Source organism: Oreochromis aureus, linkage group 5, assembly GCF_013358895.1.
Source record: "Oreochromis aureus strain Israel breed Guangdong linkage group 5, ZZ_aureus, whole genome shotgun sequence".
NCBI classification, from domain to species: domain Eukaryota; kingdom Metazoa; phylum Chordata; class Actinopteri; order Cichliformes; family Cichlidae; genus Oreochromis; species Oreochromis aureus.
Genome location: NC_052946.1, coordinates 9,023,611 through 9,041,440, shown reverse-complemented (window position 1 = coordinate 9,041,440; position 17,830 = coordinate 9,023,611). Strand labels below are relative to the sequence as shown.

The following is a 17,830-nucleotide window of genomic DNA, read 5'->3' as shown; positions in this document are numbered from 1 at the left end:
CTGAGACAGGCTAAAGGACACAAGAGAGCCAGGCGTGGATCAACACGTCCACCCCGACTTCCATCCTTCCACCTTCCCCTCTCTCGCTCATATCCCTTCACAAAACCCGATATGATCTGCGTCTACAAATGGCGAAGCTCCAATAAGCATCGCCGTTTGCACGACGTGGCAAATGTGTCATACCTGAGGACGTGAAAGATTGCCTCCAAAAATGCTGTGGTTCGCTTGTCGCGCATGCACGACATGTCATGTGAGAACATTTCATTAGAGATGCTGTCAACAGCGATCTATTATTGTGAAGATATAGAGCGCCTGGAGGAGGAGCCATGGTGAAGAACAAACGGGCCCCTAACTAACTCCCTGCAGAAAGGTGTGAGTGCATGACTCCTCAAAACAAGTGATTTGTTGTGACACCGAAAGAGCCCCCACAGTTGTCAGGGTGCCTTAATTGCTCCAGCGACATAGGGGACTTGGGAGTGTGTCTGGATGCTGCCACTCACTGCTATGATGTGCAATACCATTAAAAGCTCCTTTCCCTGACATTTGGATGACAAACAGCGATGGAGATATGCTTGTATACTGTGGCGTCTTTGCAGTTGTTAACATGTTGCGGCTGTGGTTCTTTTTGTGCAAGAATACATTAGTATGTGTGTGTGCATAAGTGAGTATTAAAATGTACTCTTTCAGGCTGATGTCAGCAGCTGATAGAGCAGACATAACCGGTGACAGACTGTCTTCACCAAGGTTACCCAAATTGTGTGGTCACCTTAAAGCTAATGACACCCCTCTGAATTTTTCATGCTTTTCTGAATGCAATTTAGCTGTTTAAAATCTCGTCCGGTAACGAAGGGGCTTTTCTTGACACACGCCCTGCATCCATATCACCTTATTCACTCTCCCCATTGTAGCATAAAACAAAAACAAAGCACTGCCATAATGAACAGCTTGTACTGAAAATGCAGAGGAAAGGGCAGTGATGTCAAACAGGACGGAGCAGCTTTGATGCTCTCTGTTAACTTTATTGAGCCGTGCCAGACTACACTGGGATATGTTCTTCCAAACCCAAGAGAATGAAGGAGGGTCAGCCCCACCCAGGACCAACACACACTTCCCATTTCTTATTTTCAGCAGGAGGCGCAAGGGGTGCGAGGAGGAAAATGCAATATTAATTCCCCCCTGTATTATGTCTTAATATGCAGTTCATCTTGACTTTTGCACATGACTTGTCCTGTCATTTGCATAGCCTCGGCCTCCCATTTCCTAATTTCACAGTCATTATCCAGCGAAGTCCTTTTTTCTGGGCATCACTAATTTTGATGAACTATTCTGAAGGTCAACCAAGCAGCCTGGTCTTGCTGACATGCAAACCCGTACATGATGTGATATGCAGTGCACGTCGAAATGTGGCATTTACCCCCTCCAATTCACGCAGAGGATAAATAAAATGCCCCCCGTTTTTTTTCTCCACAAACTTCACTTTTACTACATGCGTTAAAAATCTACTCCATATTTGTCACGCTCTATTTTTTACCAGCGTGTAAAGGCTGTAAATTTAGTCTTCTTTTCAAATGTATAATCATTTTGTCATGCCATATTACACAGTGTGATGTGGAAAAGGGGAGAGCAAACTTCGAGTTAACACAGAGGTTTTATACACTTAACCAGATCTCAATAACTGTCGATTTCATTACAAATTACACAGAGAATTTCCTTCAGTGTAACTGTCTTAATTCTTTACACCTGAGGTGTGTATCTCATCACGGTTTCACACTTCGCCTTGTCAAGAGCATCTGGCTCTCAGTAACTACAGTTAGAGCAGCCTCCTCCGTGAACAGCCCCAGCAAGAGGCTATTACAGACCCCCATTTTATTACCCATTACTACTGAGGTCATTAGCAGCAAGAGGGATTGTATGCTTCTTAACCTATTGATCAATGTAACTACTACCATTTAATCCTGTGCTGAAGGAGTGAAAATCTGCCTAAGACTGGGTCCTATTGAGTGGAAGGGCGGGAGGAGCACTTTAACTGAAAAATATTGCCTTGGCCGCTGTATCGTGCCCATTTAACGCAAACACAGGACGCCAGTCGCCATTTAGAGCACTCCCATATGGTGCACTCCCTTATCTCTTGGATAACATCATGACTCCAAATGATCCACAAAAATATATCACCATCTAAAGATAGTCTAAAAGGAGACCCGTACTGGGCTAATAACTGGAGGGATCCACTGAGCCCAGCTCTAATCTACTCCACCAATATGAGAGTGTGAAAAAGAGGACATTCTGAGGATGCCAGAAATAGCTGACGTTTATGAATTTCATGAAGGTGTGGTGCTCTCCAGGTGCCTCCCATACATAAACATTCAAACCTGGAACATTCTCACACAGCTGCAGAGTGACTGGAGGCAATATACTGTACCAGCACAGGCCTGCTGGCCAAACACACAGATGCAGACAAACACACACCCATGCACAGAACTGTGGCATGTTAACTGCCACAAGTACATACAGGCACACGTGCAGCCCATAATACATTGCATATGAAGAGCAAAACCACATTTTCCACATGCACAAAAAGAAACATGCACTGCACATTGAGTATAAAAATGTCATACCATAAAAAAACATTTAAAAAGGAATTTAAATGTTAATACTTAACATGATAAAATTATTTTAAAAAATGTGTTTTCCTCAATTTGAAAAAACAAAAAATTATTAAAATATTCCTCTTGTTTACTGCACCACTTCTGAAAAAGCGCCAGCACACAGTACAGGAAACATTTGTCATAAAGGGACACCTACGGTGGGACAACGTCTGTCTGTGAGAAACTAACAAGAGAAGAGTGTAAAATGCGATAATCTAATGAGGGAACACACACCCCAGATCTGAAAACATTTTAGAGTCACTGATTCAGAGTTAATGAAGATCCCCCTCCTATCACAAGTCAGAGGTCAAAGCACGGCAAAGAGGAGTAAGGTGAATGAGGCTGCACGATAGCCCCTTTTTTCACACTAAGGCAATTAAGAGGAGCAGCAATGAGGGACGAGGAGGTGAATGTCAGTGAGCCCGACAAAGACGTTTCACTGAAAGATACGAAGACGCAGAAAAAAAGGGGGAGAAAGAAAGAAAAGCAGAGAGAATTATCAAATTTTCATTTGTATTCCCTGGGGTCGTGTTGTTTTGTGGGGGCATCAAATGGAATGGAGAAGTAAAAAAGAAATAACAGCCCTAGAGAAATCACAGAGGCTAGTCCGTTTGATGCTGTTGTTTTACCTTGGCCTGCTGTGGCGCAAGGAAACGACTTCCCATCCCGACTATGATCTCCTGCATGAAAATGTCGCCGAAATGAGGATTTCACGGGAGCTATTGTACTTAAGTGATGTGTGAACATAATTAGTCGTTGACAAGACTGGAAAGACTAATTCCACATTACCCATTCAGGTTGATTGAAATCTCTGGAGTGGAGAGAATTTCCCCTAAAAAATAGATTCACACCAATAGCCTTTCCCCCTACTAATAATTGTAACAACAACAATAATTATTATTATTGTAATAATAATAATAATGATAATAATAATAATAATACTAGTAATAATCATAATATCTTGATTTATATTTTGTTTGTGGTTGTCATTATTGGGAAAACAACACAATGTGAATTATGCAGCAGAATTTAAATGTAAAAAGAAGACACAAGTGCTAAATAATCCCAACATATGTTAGACCACCATAATTCCTTTCTTGTCATCCACAATCAAGCTGTTTTAAAAATATTTACAGCTCAGATAAACAGGATAATCACAGCCACATTCTGTCTCCATTTACCATGCACTATATCTTCTGGGTTCGGGGCGGAGATGTGTGAGGGGGAGCGAGACTCGAATTATTTGCAACAACTGTAAAAACAAAAGTTAAGATTGCGTTTTAATTAACTCGATGACTACAAACAAACAGGTTTTCGCCGGATCTCGACCCAGCATTGGGTTTAAACAAACAAACTGCACGGCAACGTGAGCAAGCTCTCGCCCCAGCAATAACAGCCGAGCTGCGACCTGGACGCCGTTTCCCACACTGGAGGGAGCCGCCACTGCAGGTGACCACCGCTGAGGGAGAGCACATAGGTCGCCCTCCCTCTTCCCCCTCAAACGCACACACTCGTGTCGCATCACCATCACACTTTGGTATTTAAAATGTTCACTTTTGTATTAAAAAAAAATGTGATTTGGATTTTATAAAAAAATGAAAATTGTTTTAAAATATTATATTAAAGGTGGTTCAAATAATTCTGATGCAATTCTCTGTTTCTTTTGCTTACAAAAAAATTAAAAGAAAGGAGTGTATCATACATTTTGGCGTGTGACTCACTGTCCTGTCATTCTTTCTGACCTTTTCAAGCCACACCTCCAAGTATGTATTTTACAAGGTATTTTGAGTTCTGAAACCAAGCTTACAAATTCTCGGTGAGTGATGTCCTACACACAACTGTTCGATGTTTGCACCTTTCCCGGAAACATCTTACGATCGCTGTTCGTATAAACTGTGCGCTCCGTGATCTTTAGTTCACCAGCTTTACACGGTTACGCAACGCTGCGTGTTTTCAGTTGCATTATTCGAGTCAGTTGAGATTTAATTAAGATCACAGCCTCTAAAATCCCTTTCAAATGAAAGTGTAGTCAAAAGACAATGGCTGACACATCCTCGTACAGATTGTTTCTATTCTCTGCACACCAGCAAGGCAAAGCTAATCCTTGTTTCCATGACGGCAGACAAGAGGGACACAAATTATGTTGCTTCTTGACACTCTTAATGTTGTTTTTAAGTGAACAGCCAAATAATTAAATTATATAAATTATATTGAAATAAATTTTCACTGACAGCAGCATGTTTCTGGAATTAAGTAAAAACCAGTATATGGAAAAAAACCGAAGTGTTTCAGTCCCAATAATCCACCCTTATTTTCTAGGTGCAACATGACAATAGGCTCTCGTCCTTTAATACTTTAGAAATATATAGGCTGGGACTTAGATGAATGGTTAAAAAGACCTTCTGCCATAAAACACTCTACACCATGTAATCTCATCATTATCCTACCATCTCAACCTTTCGAAACACATGGCATCTCAAATGTAATGTTAATCTTCACGTTTGAGATGCACATCCTCCAAGTAGCAATGGGCAAAAAAAAAAAAAGGGAAAAACGATTGCAAGCCTTTTTCAAGTAAAAACATGTTTTAGTCGGGAAAGCCAGAGAATAACAGCAGAGAGCAGCTGGTGGCTCACTATATCACTGCTAAACTATTCCCCCGTCTCCTCTCTCTGTCTTGCCTGCCTGCTCCAGTACAAAGCAAAGACCGTCCCTGTAAAGGATATCCCAGTGAGCCGTGGGGCTCTGCAGGCTACCCCCGTGTGCCCCCCTCTCCGGGTACACAGCTAATATCTGGTTGCCTATGTCATGGTTTAGAAATGACAGGTGCTGGCAGCCCCTCGCCTTGACAGGCCACTGCACAAATAACGCCCCAGCCTGAAAGGGCTAATGCACTACTAATGAACAATAAATCAACTTTGATTACAAACTGTCAACCCAATCAGCTCGCACTCCAGCTCTCCCAAACTGCGAGTCTCGGCTGCACAGCTGCACAACATTACGGCGAACACTGCCCTGTTTAGGCTTCGCTGTCCTGCTTCTCAACTGTCTAATAATCTGCTCCATCTCTCCTCCTGTCCACTTTCTTAGCTGTGAGAGCTGAAAGACTGTACCAAAGGGGGAAAAAAAAGTTTCAGAAATGCTGAGAAATACAACAAAAACACTTCAAAAAAGGGAAAAAAACGCAAGTTCTTCTGTTGCTACATGAGCGCATTACTTAAATGACTGCAGTAAAAATACTTGAGGTCATTAAACAACAGAAAGTCAATAGCTGTCTTCTGTGTAAAACCTCAAAACTGTCAAGGAGGACTCAAACTTGACAGCAGAAAAATGGAGCAAATTGACCACAACTGTATTTTGCAATCCTTTTATTGCAAGTGCCGACACACACGCATAGGCCCGTACCAACATTCGCACACTAACTTTTCAGAAAGATATAAGCGATGACATTTGGAGTGACAGCGTGTCTCCAACGTGGTTTGTGGTGATGGTGTCAAATATAGAGCTGTGCCAGCCACTGTCTTAATTCACTGTGACACCATGAGGAGACTGAGGATTAGTCCAGGTCATAGCCTAAGAGCAAGCAAAGTCTGACCAGCACTCATTAACTCTGGGGAACAAGTCACAAAATACACAACTAGCAAAACATAATTTGGAGAAAACAAGTATTTGCATACCCTTAATTCAAGGATGTTAACAATGAAGCTTAACAAGTATTTTCTAAAAAAAAAAAAAAAAAAATGAGCAAAATACAAAAACACACACAAATGAAAGTAAAAGAGCTGGCAAACCTGTCTCCTGTTTTTCCTAGAACTTTCCATAATTTGAACGTGTACAGTATCAGATCCTGCTTAACTGGTTAGCTCACTATCAGCAAAGTCAACAAAACTAAACAAACACTGTAAAGTGACAGTGAGAAACTTCATGTATGTGGTTAGGCAAGGCAGAGGAAACTGTTGCACAAGCTTACAGTAAAAAGCCAAATTCCTGAAAACAACTAACAGCACAGACAAACAGAGACATCATCTCCATACAGTCTTGCTTTGAAAGGCAACATATTTAGAGACAATAAATCTAACATACATGACGTTATATATTTCTCTTATCACAGCAAGCATGCAAACTGACAGCATCTTCGCAACAAAGTAAACCCTGGATAACTACCCATAGGAAGAAGCATGACAAAATTAACCAGCAACAATGACAGAACGTCAACAATGGACAGACAATAAAACTCCTTTTCTCCTTTTCCCTCTTCAAATTAAATTGTCAAGTTTTTTATACAAGAAAGCTGGCAAAATCACAGAAATCAATCATATTGACAAACCTGACAAACTCCATTTAGCTGGCAGGGTAAACAGAGTGCCGGGCCACGCGGTGTGGAGTGAAGCAGAGCGGAGAGTCGAGCAGCGAGGGGAAGAGAGAGAGGGAGGGAGAGAGAGAGCGAGTGTGAGTAAGTAAGAGAGAGAGAGAGGTAGGGGCGCGCAGGCTGGCAGGCAGAGAGGCTGAGAACAAGCGCTGCTGTGCTGTGGAGTCTCCAACCTTCCTCAGGATACAGACAGATTGCACGCACAAGGTTGCTCCCTGGCTGACAAGATACAAAACTATCCAATCAACCACGCCCTTCTCCACCAATCACAACCAGCCTTCTAAACATAATCAATTCAAATGGGGCCACACAATAGGAAGCCGCGGGCTGGGCTGCAGGTGAAACTGTGCCTTTGTGTGGGGGCCCCTTTAAAAAAAAAAAGCGAGAGAGAGAGAGGGAGAGGCAGAGAAAAAAAGGCACAGTTGACGGCTGTTAACCCTTTGACCCCTGCCGGGACTCGGGCCGTGCTATTGAAACAATGGGAACTTAAAGAAAAGAGGCCCTTTAATTAAACAACAGATAAGTAAACACAGCTATCCAGCGGAAAGAAAGAAAACTGGCCTTGCTATCAGCCTCTTTATTGTTCTGCTAAATGGAATTGTTTACAGTGCTGGAACAAAGGCACAACTCATTTTACATGCTGAAAACACTAAATGCACACAAACAATTCACAAGGCTTTGTAGCTATTTTCTTCCTTTAAAATTTCCCAAGAAAAACAAATTCTATTTTAGCCTAAAATAATATAATTATGAGATTAGGGTAGCTTTGTATTTTCTGTACTAATGCCAATCTTTTTATAGTTTGTACTTACAGAGTTTACTATAGGAATCAACCAGTAATAATATGCAAAACCAAGTTTGAGAGTATTCAGCCATAAAATCAACCACAGCAGCATACAAAAAATTTCAAACCAGTTTTTAAACACTTATCCCTCAATTTGGCCTCAGACAAGCTAAAACCACTTACATTAACAGCTAACATTACACCAGCTACCAGGCAATCCATCCAACTCCATCCCAATGAGAGCAATTAGCTGTCATGATATCATCACACTCTTTAACACCCGTGTGCACTCAGCAAGTGGAAAAGACAGAAGAAGAAAACAGGACCCTGCCACCTACTGGAGATCTTACTGAACTCCCAGGGAGAGACAGAAGGGCGAAAGCCCTGACTGCTGACAACCTATATGTTTTATCTTTCAATTGAACACATCTACTCTTGAACAATATTTATATACATTTAATTACATTCCACTTTGTAGCACATCTAAACATAAGAAAATGGAATGAGTTCTTAATCAGCCCCACTTCTGTAACAACATTAAAATCAGGGTTACTAAGTTGTGCAACCCACTTAAAAGAATTAGACAAAAGCACGAGGAAAGATTAACACCTCACTTTGTTAATTATCATGACAATAAACACAGAGCTGAGTAACAGAGCTCTAAAACACAGCTCATATCAACAGCTATAAACCCTTGGCCAAGGATGAAGGAATGTTCATGGGATACATTCCAGTCCGCAAACACACTGGTAAAATAAACAGAGCGCCTGCATAACAAGCCACTGCTCTCATCTGCTAATAACTAACAATGAGCTCTGCTAAGCTGGCCTGACCTATATAAATTATTGACTGGGACACCTCAAGTGTCAAAAGTGACAATTCCAATACATATCATAGTGAATAATTAAGTGGAAGAAAAGGGGCTTTTATTTTCTATCTGACACCCTCAAGACGCCTCACACAAAAAGACAGTGACATGCAGCCATGTGCTTGCAACTACACGCATGCGCACGCAAACACGCACAAAGTGGTTTAGGCTACGGCCACGCTATTCTCCCCCGGCACTCTCCCTGGGGTGGCATGTCGGCGTATTCTCAATAAAACACCTTCTTAGCAGTAATAGGCCACTGTTCTCATTTCAATGCTCCCAAAGGCCTCATGATAAATTTAGCAGACACACAGTTCAAGCTTCTCCTCTCACATACTGTCTTTCTAATCCATTGCCTCTGTGCCTGCGCCATGTAAAATAATTACACATATGTGTCGATGTGATACACACGCTATGTGGATTTTTTTTTTGTTCCTGTGCACACAGAAACATCAATATTCTTGAGCCTTGAACCCGTCCCTTGTGATAGTTTACCGAGAGTACTGAGCGATTGTGTTCATGACAGAGTGGATGACATTATAAAATACTCCCATTTCCTGCTCGAGTTAGAGTGAAAGTATGAGTTAATGTCTGGCCTGAGCTATGGCTGAAGATAACGACTCGGCTCCAATTACAAAGCCTTCCCAAAACACTAACGCAGCCAGTGAATAAGCTGCACCGGCATGCCAACCAGTGTCTTACTGCTGCTACATTAAGACAAGTAGAGAAATGGAGTGGAAGTGGAGAACAAATTCATTCTCATTGCTTTTCTTGAAAAGCGCTGGTGACCTGGACCATTGTCATGAGAAAACAAACACACCCTTTTTTTTTCTCTCCTCTTGTGTGTTTGGAGTAAATCATTGTTTACTGGCATAGAGACTCAGCAGGGCAGGTGTGGGACCTATATAAATAACAGCTGCTCTATTTAATATAACCTACATAATATATTTTTTCCCTGTTATTTCCATTTCAAATGTTATTTCAAAAGTTTAAAAAGTACAAAGCTTTTAAGAAACAACTGTAAATCAAACAAAGTGTGTTTTCCGAGCTACAGCAAAACTTCACACTTTGCAAAGTTCAGAAAGAAGTGACATTTGATTTAAGGGGAAAAAAACTGTTATTTGGTGACCCACTCACTTGCACTGACGCCGCACGGGAGAGCGCTATGTCATTTCTGCAGCAGTAAAACAATAGCACAAACAACTTTTGAAGAGGTGGAGAGTTTCTATTCAGAGCCAAACCAAAACCGATCGTATCTTTTATTTATCGTGTTATTATTTTTTTCTACACTTCTGCACCCTTGTTCCTCTCTCGCATGAAACCCTTGCATATTGTTACTGTTTATTAAGCCGATCAAAGATAAAAGACAGCGAGCCTACCTTTAAATATCTGCACACTACTGAAGGAGTAAGTCACATTCTGAGCGAATGAGGTTATCGCCTGGAGCAGAGAGGACTTACAGCAAGTCACGCCTGACTCACCATGTTCCTCGTGGTGTATTATATATGGCTTTGGTTATTTACTTTTAATTTTGGCATTCAGGAGCACATTGTTTAGTCAGCACATGTGAAGTCTGTATTTGCAAAATATTTCCTGAGCTGATATGCCAGCTAGTATATAACGGAGCTTCCAGTGCGCACTAGTGTGGTTTTTCACTTAGTCAAAACAAAAACACTTTTGGGTTTGAGCAACATCGATTTAGGGAGGTGGGGGAATTTTTGTCTTGTCTTTTTTGGCGATTGATTCATCTTTGATTTAAAACGAAAACCATATTAATACAAAGAAACCCAGTTCTTTTTAATAAGCAATAACAATGATTCTGTGGTGGCTGCCGAGGTTAAAAGAACGTCACAAGTAAACCTAAAGCTGCAAATAAGTTCATGAGCAAAATTTGATATTTGGGTTCTGCTATGCACCAAAATAATGCATTATCATGGGTGATGAGCTATGCATAAAATTTACAGTTAGTTATACAGTTAGTTAAAATTTACAGTTAGTTATACAGTTAGTTAAAATTTACAGTTAGTTATCAGTCAGATTTGAGTAGAAACCTGTCTGTCTGCCTGTGGGTGTCTCCTGTCATCGCTTTTTAAAGACTAAAGAGGAGTCTAATCACAAACTACATTACTTTGGCTTTTTCTGCACACTGGGTGTAGCTATATGGATAAAGCGGTTAAGCACAATTATGGTCTACTGTAAAACATCCAACAAAAAAATTTAAAATGCTCCAAATAAAGCCCTCATGTCGACCTGTATATCTGCATCACTCTCTTGCTGTCTAAGCAGTAACAGTTACTTTATTCGAGTCTTAACCAAAAGTGAAAATGGAATAAGAGAATTGCCAAGCTGTCAAAAGTGTGCATTGACACCCAAAGAGAAACTGCATTGTGAGCTGATGCTGACTTGACTGTACCTTGCATAGCTGTTAGTGTTTATAAATGCTATGGCTGACTGTGCACCCATCCATCCTTCTACCACTCTCCAAAGGGCGTGTGAATCACTCCAAAAAAAACGACACGCATAACATCAAGACGTAGCGCCAGAGGATGACATAAAGATACAACAAATTTCAGGGGAAGTGTATATGTTTGTGTATCCGTGGGGATGACTGAGTGGGGTGGAGTGTTGCGAAGGCTGACTGCTTGAAGGGAAACATCAGGCCTCCAATGAATACAGAGGGTCCTGCAAAGAGCAGAGTGGCTCCCAGCTCTGTGACTGGAGTCAATTCGACAGTCATCAACTTGGCTGGGTGAGAGCTCCCACCGCCACCACCCCCCCTCCCTCCCGCTTGGCTATGTGGAATCGGGACAGATGACTTCATTCTGACAGGATTATCCCAAACCTGGTTCTAATATATACAGTACACATAATACATTTTTACAATATGACAAGCAAAACAAGCAGCAAGAGAGACGGCCTATTCCCCGGGTTCCACCCGAGCACCGGTCTGGGCTTTGTGCTGATCTTTCCTGACAGTATGTATTACCTCAAAGCAATGCACCCATCAGAATGAGATTTCATTACAGAATCACCTTGAGACAACACCTAACTGAATAACACACTGCACTGTTGTTTGTTTAACCCAGATCAGAATCAACCAGCTACGATTTTATGAAGTGACTTTCTTGTGAATGGGCATATCTCTGCTAAAATGTTCAACTTAATGACTTCCCTAAGAATGACTCACTTTAGTAACAGCGGTGTGAAATCAGGCTACAAACGACATTATCAACGACTATTCCTTCTCTCGCTATGCTCAGCACCTCTTTTTTCTTCATATTTCTGGTCTAAAATGCTTCAAATGTATTTATATGTCACTCTAAACTAAATCTAAATGCACACAGAATCTTTTTTTCACATAATAACCGACCCATAACATGAATCTAGAGTCCTGCCTATTGTCACCTCGCCACTGGGCGATCGCTGCTGTGCCACTTTGGCCACTGGCCGGCCGGACTGCGGAGGCACCTCGAAGTGCTGCCTCAGATCACCCTGCAGCACTGGCTGAGCTCCAGCTGACAGGCTTTGGCCTAGTGCTCTAATGACTTACAGATTGGAGCTCTGTGGTATACATGTGTCAGGACAATGCCATGGGCCTACTGCAAAAACAGTAGGAGAGGGAGGGAAAGCCGCCGGCTTCTCCCTGTCCTGTCAGACAGAGGCTTGGCCCCTGGATTGTGTCACATCACGCTTCCCCCCAACAGACCACAAATGAAGGATGTGAAAAGCAAATGCAGGGAGGAGGAGGGGCATTGGAGGGGAGCTCTCTAACTTAAAAGGCTTTCATCCTGTAAACTGAAAAGACATTATCTTTTGACCTGGAGATGCCCTCCGCGAGGCTGTACACTATGGTGTGAAAACAGAGTGAGCAAAGGAGAAAGAGAGAAAAGAAAAGGGAAAGAAGAGAGGATCGAGGCTTCAGCTGGTAATAGTGTAGATAAGGAAATTGTCTGGTTTTTAAACATTATCTGTAGTTTCTCTGTCTGAAGAATAACAAGTGATGCACCTTTGACATTATGAAAATGTTCAGTGAAATATTTATCAGTGAATTGTGAATAGTGTTTCTCATTTAAAATAGAAGGCCAACACATAATTACAATAAGTGCAAAAACTTTTAGGGTAGAAGATGATCTTTACTTTAATATGGACAACAAAGCTCTCAGTAAAGCAATCACTTTCCCTCTCCACAAGCAAACTACCTCTGCTAAAAGCCTGAATTGTTAACACGCTACATTATGCACCTGCCTCTCTTCAAAGCAGCTGTATTCTCATTACAATCAGCGCAGACTGACAGAAATCACTCGCTGTCATTCAGCAGTAGACGTAGGGAACTTCAGCTGGATGCTGGCCATGTACCTCATCGTACAGAATGCTGATCTTAAACACAATCCTGGATGGGAAACAAGCATAATCTGGATATTGCACTCATAGCAAAGACACCATATTGACACAACATCTCCTGCCCGGGTGCCACATAATCCCCTGTAGTAGGTGGATGCGTGCACAGGTTCCCTTGGAATGAGGTGTAGTTAACCAGCCGGTCTCGTGTGCATTGCCACAAACGAGCACCAATCCCCCCTCCCCCCACCTCGGTGCTGGTGGACTATCAGCGAGGGTCCGACAGTGTTGTTCCTAATTACCTATTTCTCCACTCCTGATCCTGCGGCTGGCATAATTAGTTACCTGGGGCTGCAATCCAATTTGAAGTGATGACAAGAAAGTGATCCATGAAAAAGTAATAAGTTAAATCCAATTTCAGCCTGCCTCTAATTAAATGCACATGGAACTAATGAGTCAAACCCTACCATTTCACTGATAATGGTAATTAGCGGGGTGGGAGTTGCCGGCTCTCGTCGTTGTGCCACTGTAGGTGTGAAGCGCAAAAGGTAAAAGCGGCATGGATTCTTTTAATTACATGTGTCATTCTGTCAATGTAATTTACTGGCTTTTTGACCAGTCAAGTATGTTTAGCTGCTTTCCAGCATGCATAGCAGCTGTTTGTATATCTAGCATGATTAAAAGGCCTCTAGGCTGCTGAGTATACAGCGCAGGCATCTTTATCCAGCGGCAGGGGTGGGCGGTGCAGGGGTGAGGGGGCTTCGGGGGCACCCCTGCTGAAGATATAAAACCAAAGAGCCATTTAATGCTGATCAAGGATTCTGAGGCTTGTTTGACTCATATTTTTTTTCCCTTTAGTGCTCTGTGCAGGTCAATTTTTTTTTTTTCTGGATGTTTCATATATACAGTGCTTCATTATTTTTGACTTGAATGAATTGGAAAGTGAGTCACATCTCCAAATGAGTAAAAGTCTCTCTGCACATCTCCTCGTGCCTAATAGGAAGAACACTGAGATGAATGGAGTCTCGTCTGCAGATCAGGTGCTTTTATGAGGTGTCAGCTTACTACACAGTCCCATAATTGTTGGATCATGTCTTTTGATGACCCAGTCCAGCTCAACAGAGAATCATTATCCAGGCTGTGTGATGGAGATAGTGAATGTTCTGTGTGAAGGAGGCTCCTCTAAGCACAGGGTTTGTTCTTAAAAAAGAAAATGACTATCTGGTGTTTGAAAAAAAAATATGTTTGCGATATGGAACATAACAGAAACGCCACCATTCGAAAACTTTAAACCAAATGCAATGCACACTTGCACAGAATGGCCCAGTGATGTCTGCGCCTGAATACTTATCCTTGTGTGTGCACTGCTAGTGGTTGGGCTGGGTTTAATTAGCAGAATATGTAATTTGGAGATAAACAAACACTTGTCTGGACTTGTGGTTTTTTCATAATGGCAGTTTCAACTCAGCAAAATGTAGCATACGACATTAGAGAGCAGGCAATTTACAGCGTTAGTTAGATACTACAGTGAGCCTGAGCTCTCTTCACAAGAACTGGGCAGAAGAGGGGAGTAAGAGAGGGGGGGGCAGGGGGAAAGGGCCCGACTCTCTTTTCAATAGCTGAGTGACAGCTTGGCCAAGCTCTCTGTATACATTAATAAATTAGAATTTTAATTTTGTCTTTGTCTGCAGGAGATGGTTTAGTACTTTACTATGTACCAACAACTGGCTGTATGCTGGAATCTGCCGTTGTGGTCCCCTCTGTTGACCTCTGCAGCACAATTCCCTGGCAGGCTGGGGAAACTGTTTAGTTTGATCCTTTCAACTTATTTGAATCCTGACAAATATGCACACAACTGAAAGGTCATCACAGTCATATTTCATCCTCTGGAGCTATTCCGAAGACATCTGCACAACAAAGAGGCTTTTCCACAACCTGACATTAGACCTAGCTGCTACAATAGCTCATTAAAAAGGGCCCCCAATGGGATAGTAAGGGTATTAAATATTATATATATACACACAGAGAGAACAGGGCCTCCGTATTAATTACCAAATATGCCCTGAAGTCGTTTGCAATTTCACACTGACACAAACAACCGCTCCTTGTTCAAACAAAGATATACATCTCTGAGGCAAATGTTGCATCAGAAATACAGCACTGTCGATCTTAAAAGCAAGATGAAAAACAAAACAAAAGAAAGATTTTTTTCCTGCTGTTTTTTTTCCCTTTGCATTACAAAGGCAGTTCAAATAAGTGTCCCACCACCTCTTTAACTCTTAATACCTTTGCATTCTCCCACCCCGCGCTCATGTCTCTCTGTTCCACCTTTAAACCTTCCGCCTGGAACACACACCCCACTTGTGGTCTGCTCTATAGCACCTCCTGCTGCCAGTGGTATAGACTAGCCTCTTCTTTTATTTCTGCTGTATGCATGTGTGTGATGAAAAGAAAGCAAGGAAAGAACAAAGCCAAACTCCCTTTAGCGGGAGGAATGGAGCTCTTTCTCTTCTAGCTTTTCCTCTGCCTCTTTTCCATACTTTCTCCTGCTTACAAACTTCCTAAACAAAATGCAGCCAATAAAGACAATCCTGTCTACTGTGGTAATCTCAAACAGTGATAATCCAGATAATAAAGGATGAGCTCATGTGATCTCAACTGGCCTCAATGAGATTTTTCTGTGTCTGGCCTCTAAACAGAACCCCTTTCTACATAGTGCTACCACCTCCAATGCTACCTGGATGACACAGGGTTGAGTGTGTGTGCCGCTAAATCACACATAATGCATGAGCATACATAACTGCAAATGTTGCACTGCCAATATTAATTTCCTGTTTGTGAACTTAGACTACTGCTGTACTTTTTCTCGCACACTGTGTTCTAGCAAGAGCTGCACAAGTTCACTTCAATTTTTTTTTTTTTATTATTTGAATAACCACAAAGTTAAATAACCAAGCCATCAGATAACCCCGAGTTAATATATAAGAGAACATCTGAGAACGACAACAATACCTGCAGGCTTTGCTGCTTGTCGTTGGCTTTGGGGGATTTGCGACCAGTATTTTGCTGAGACTGCAGTTGCTGCGACTGGGATTGCTGCTGTTGCTGAAGAAGTATTTGCCGAGCCATTTGAAGAGCCTAGAAGAGAAATTAAAAAAGAAAAGTTACGTCCCCGGAGAACACTTTGATGCCTATTATCAGTGCAGACGTAACCCTTAGAGCAATATTCTCATTGCCCTATGAAAGACAACAAAAACCACAGACCTCCTTTCATGTTATCCTGTTCGGTGTCATAAAGCTAAGACTGGCATAAACAATGCTTAGATGTCAAAACAAATTCACAGACAGAGAAGACCAAAACAAGTCATGTTCGGCAATCCAGAAGAAATATTTATCTGTTGATAACTCACACTTACAGAAAACACAAATTGTCAAAGACACAAATCAGTTCTTTAGATCCTCCTTTAGCTCGGTCAAACTCCCCTTCAGAAAGCAAATAAAAGACTTTATGGAGGCCTCAAATATCTGTTAAAGGACACGGCCTTCTCAGTGGAAAACAAAATACAGTGCAGTCACATGTTTATTGCTCCAGCTACTCCCTTTTCCCTTACGATAAATAATCAAACATGCCATCCAGAGCAAACAAAGCTGGAGAAAGCTAGGGGGAAAAAAACACAGTGGTCTTGAAAACGGTCAGCGATACCAAGAAAAGCAAGCGTTGTGTTCCCACAGTGAGCTGGCCAGCCTCACACCTCCACCAGTAAACCATCTGGGTAAATAACTGGCCTCATTCTTTCCATGTTCCTCAGACGATTGCTCCCACAATTAAACAAACAGTTAGGGGGCGCATCCAAACTCATCTCATATACGGGCAACCTATTAGCTCTTCTGTCAATTTCTTGAGAAGTTTGGAAACTGCAAAAGTAAACGGTATAAGAGAGGGAGTAGAAAAACAGAAGAGAAAAACGTTATAGTCATGTGTGAAAAAGTGAGTGAAACTTGTGAAGGACTGTGTGAAAGTAAGATATCAAACAGGGAACGAGCAAACAGAAAGCTGTGTGTAGACAGAAGAAAAGATGTGCCAGTAAAGTCCTAATGCCAGACAAGTCAGACGGTACTTTAAGTCCGAAAGGGGAGAGACAGCTAGGGGTATGAAGAGACCAGCTGTGTGACCGTTTGTGTGTGGGCGTACGCGCTGACCCTCCCAAACACACGGCTGTCCAATGACATCATGAGTCATAAATATGACCGCAGGCAACAAAGAGGCCACACTGCTGGCATGTCACCGTGCTCGACTTTAAAGGAGAAAAATTCTCCTTCTCTCAGTCTATCTGTGTCCTTCTCTCACGTAAAGATAAATGAGACCAACATATCTCAGTCTGCATGCCTAATTGTTTTTTGCTTTGAAAATTGAGGAGGGGAACCCCCTCAAAACAATCACACTCATAAAGAGAGTGTCGAAATTCAAACTAAGAACAATGTGAGCAAGATTCACTCCCACACATGACGGCAATATTTACATTTTAGGCATCGACTTTTTTACTCCAAAGCAACTCACAATTGCAACTTCAAATCGCAAGGACGTGAACTTAATTGACACTCGGAGGAGATCGGAAAAATACAAATGAATAATAATATTGTTGTCTCTTCTTGTCACGCAGACTGTAAAAAAGGAAAATAAATATTAATAATATAGTGAGAATTGCCTTTTGGAATTCATGGAATCCCAAAGGCTTTTTGTTTGATCGGTTTAATAAAGATTATTTTATTTTTTTCCATCTTAAGATTTTAGTGGTTGAAAAAAATTTTTTTTTTAAATTATATAC

The 17,830-nt window shown here is 41.7% G+C and overlaps 1 protein-coding gene across 22 annotated transcripts in view; it reads right to left on the bottom strand.

The window, feature by feature from the left end:
• Nucleotides 1–17,830, bottom strand: part of foxp1b (forkhead box P1b) — a 146,536-nt gene that overhangs the window by 36,570 nt on the left and 92,136 nt on the right. For 21 of the 22 annotated variants that reach the window (XR_005613067.1, XM_039612102.1, XM_039612088.1 and 18 more), the window contains one exon: nt 16,017–16,142. Coding sequence is in view for 20 of the 22 variants with exons in the window: in XM_039612102.1 (XP_039468036.1) it covers nt 16,017–16,142 (126 nt within the window). In the remaining 2 variants the exon portion in view is untranslated. Of the gene's footprint in view, nt 1–6,972; nt 7,182–16,016; nt 16,143–17,830 lie in introns of those variants that run through there. The other variant, XM_031729837.2, reaches the window with a different exon arrangement.